This window comes from Nannospalax galili, unplaced genomic scaffold (genome assembly GCF_000622305.1).
Source record: "Nannospalax galili isolate Female #2095 unplaced genomic scaffold, S.galili_v1.0 scaffold649, whole genome shotgun sequence".
NCBI classification, from domain to species: Eukaryota; Metazoa; Chordata; class Mammalia; order Rodentia; family Spalacidae; genus Nannospalax; species Nannospalax galili.
The window spans coordinates 1,303,689-1,306,996 of NW_008359093.1; the positions used below are offsets into that span (position 1 = coordinate 1,303,689).

Below are 3,308 nucleotides of genomic sequence, written 5' to 3' on the forward strand. Positions count from 1 at the left end.
CCCCGCCGCCGCCACCCCCGCTGCGCCTCGGACGGCCGCTATCGCGGCGCCTGTCCCTGAGCAGCCCCGCCTGGGCCTTCAATGCTGCCGTGGCGCTGGCCGTGCTGGTGGCTGCGGGCCTCGTGGTCTCTGGTGTCTACATCTTCTTCCTCATCCCTCATGCCACCTCCACCAGCCCCGCGCGGCCTCAGATCGTGGCGCTGGCCCCTGCACCTGGCTTCTCCTGGCTCCCGTCCCGTCCCACCCCTGTGGTGCCCTGGACCCCAGCCTGGACGCCGCGCCCCACAGACCGTGACCTGCACGACATCCTGCCAGAGGCTACCAAGGACACGCTGGAGCTTGAGGAGGCTGCAGAGGATCCAGCAGAGGCAGAGAGAACACCAGACACACCATTGGATCAAACATCTGAGACGGACCTTGGTTGGGGCCTGCAGGCTGGGGACCGGAGGAGGGTGTGGTCGCTGCAGTAAAAGGCTTGGTGCTTCAAGCCCTCTGTGTCCATCTGAGGTCTGCCTGAGGGTCCTCTGTGCCACCCTGGAGGGCCTTAACGGAATGCATACCAAAAACGCCCATTTCTCCAGATTGGTGCCTGGGAAGGCATGAACTCCCTTGACCGAACCACAAGAATCCTCCGCGAACATTGATTCCCACAGGAGTCAACCTGGAGATTACATCTGACTGATTCCCATGGCCATCCAGCTGAATGTTCCTTGGCCATGATCTTTGTAATGGTCCTGTTGAGGGATCACTTCTGAACCTCATTCCTGTGTGGGTCTAGTTGGGAAATCCGGGGTCCTCATTCTGGTGAAAGTCCAGCTGAGCTGACCTCTCCTCCACTGACATCCATACAGGGGGTCTGACAGGGCACCCTTAGCCTTGATCCTGAAGGGCAGTCAAAGTCATCATCACCACCACAGCCCCCTGGGGGGAACATTTCCGGCTAGCTCTGGGACTGAAGATTCTGATCCACTCATTCTTTGGGCTCAATCCAGGCAGCTGGTACCCCCCCATCTTGGCAGAGTAAACCTGCTGTTACTATTACTGTCTGCTGAAGTTCCTCTCTGCCCACTGGCAGGGTCCACTGCCTCCTACACAGCCAGTCTGAATTCCAACACCCTACATACCTGGCTGGGATACAGGCTATGAAGTGGGCAGGGATGGCCTGACTGGGGTTAGGGAGGTTAGGGAAGGCCTTGACATTTGAAGACAGGCTCCCACTTGAGGACCTAAATCCTGAACTGTTCTGGGAATCTTGACATCCTCTCTGAATCTTGGCTTCTAAGACCTTCCCAATACATTATGGAACAGGTGTGGTCATCATGACTGAGAGAGGTCAAGGCCACCCTATGGTTCAGACAGAAACACGAAATAGAGTGAGGTCCTGGATCTCCCTGGCTAGCAAGAGATACTGGTCCCTTCCCTGCTTAAGCTCCATCGCCCCCATTCTTTCCTCCTCGGGGGGCTCCACCAACCCTGTCCAGCTTCCCTTCTGTGCCTCAGCTGAAGCCTTTCCAGTATCCACCTCTATGGAAGGTGGCTCCTGTCTTCCTCCCACAAGTCTTGGCTTATAGTCCCAAAGCTGGGGAAGGGAAACAGAGAGAGGGTGGTTACTCTGAACAGACTGACCTCACCTGGCATGAGGGGCTGTGTGTTAGGGGTGGGCACCGAGCATTTTCCAGAATGAAATGTGTGACTTCTGTCCAACTGGAGGCTCCTGTGTGATTTGTTTACATGTGTGTTCCCAGCATGCAACTGATTCAGAATGGTTGCTGAGGAGTCTGCATCACAGATGACCAAGGGAAGAAGCAGCCTGAAAATGGCCATGGGCCCCCTAGGCTTGCTGGCTCCCAGCTGCCCTGAGCCCAAGAATGTCTATAGAAATAGCTCAGGTACAAGATGCTGCATCCAAGTGGGAAGCAAGAGGAAGAACGTCAGGAAATCCAAGGGTGTGTCTTCCTAGACCGGTTCTTGGATCACACCCGGATACCATTGTCACCCACAGGGACTAATCCCAGGACCTGGGAGGTGGAGGCAGGAGGACAAGGAGTTGTTCAAGGCCATCCTCAGCTACACAGTGAGTTTGAGGTCATCCTGAGCTACATGAGACCCGGTCTCAAAATAAAAATCAATCAACCAGCCAATAAAATGGAGGAGCCAATAGTCCTATTTCCTTCTGGAAGCTACAAGAAAACCGATTTCCCTAGATTTTCTAGCTTCTAGAGCTGCCTTCCTTGCTTCTGGTTCCTTCAGAGCCAGCAACAGAGCATTTCCAAATTTCCTTGACCTTCCTACTATAGTATTTATTTATTTATTTATTTATTTATTTATTTATTTATGTCTTTTTTGAGATAGGGTTTCCCTGTAGCCCCAGCCGTCCTGGAACTCACTATGTAGACCAGGCTGGCCTTGATCTCACAGAGATCTTCCTGCCTATCTTTCCTTGAGGGCTGAGATTGAAGGCATGTGCCACCACATCCGGCTTTTATTTTTTTTATATTTTATTTTTTGGCTTTTTGAGACAGTCTCCCTATAGCCCCAACTAGTCTGGAGCTTGCTATGCAGCCCAGGCTAGCCTCAATCTCACAGAGATCCACCTGCCTCTGCCTCCTGACTGCTGGGATTAAAGGCATGTTCCACTATGCCTGGCCATTGTTTTATTTTTGAAATAGGAGCTCACTATGTAGCCCAGTCTGTCCTGGAATTCACTATGCAGACCAAGGTATCCTCAAACTCAGAGAATGCTGGGATCAAAGGAATGTACCACCATGCCAGCAATATCCTTTCACTTATAAGGACATTAGGAGAACATTGGACTAATCAGATAATCCAAGATAATTACCCATCTCAAGGTTTTGTGTGTGTGTGTGTGTGTGTGTGTGTGTTTTGTATAGGGTACTGGGGATTGAGCCCAGGGCATCACATATGATGGGCAAGCGATGCTCAGCCTGAGGGTGGCCTAGGAGTGCTGCCTGGAGGAGGGAACCCCCAAAGCTCTATCTGGAGCTGGCATAGCCTTCACAAAGTATGTGGACAGCTTGGAGGCTGGGTAGCGGCTGAAGGCCCTTCACACCCAGTCCTAACCTGCTGCCTCCTAGGTGATATGATGGTTCTCCACCCCACCCCCAACTCCAGCTAGAAACCTGGGGTCTCATTCTCTTCCTCTCTAAAAAGGGGCTAGTGGAAGGGCCTGTGGGTTACTAAGCATCTCTACTGCTTATTACCTTGGTGCCTCTCTCTCTACTGCCCACAAAGGGCTTCAAGAAACCACATAGGGGTAGAGAGATGGCTCAGTGGTTAAGAGCACTGGC

The 3,308-nt window shown here is 52.7% G+C and overlaps 1 protein-coding gene across 1 annotated transcript in view; it reads left to right on the forward strand.

The window, feature by feature from the left end:
• Rnf225 (ring finger protein 225) overlaps positions 1–1,915 on the forward strand; it is a 3,693-nt gene extending 1,778 nt beyond the window's left edge. The window contains exon 2 of the mRNA XM_029558495.1: positions 3–1,915. Coding sequence (XP_029414355.1) covers positions 3–470 — 468 coding nt within the window. The 3' untranslated portion in view covers positions 471–1,915. The remainder of the gene's footprint in view (positions 1–2) is intronic.
• The last annotated feature ends 1,393 nt before the right edge of the window (positions 1,916–3,308 follow it).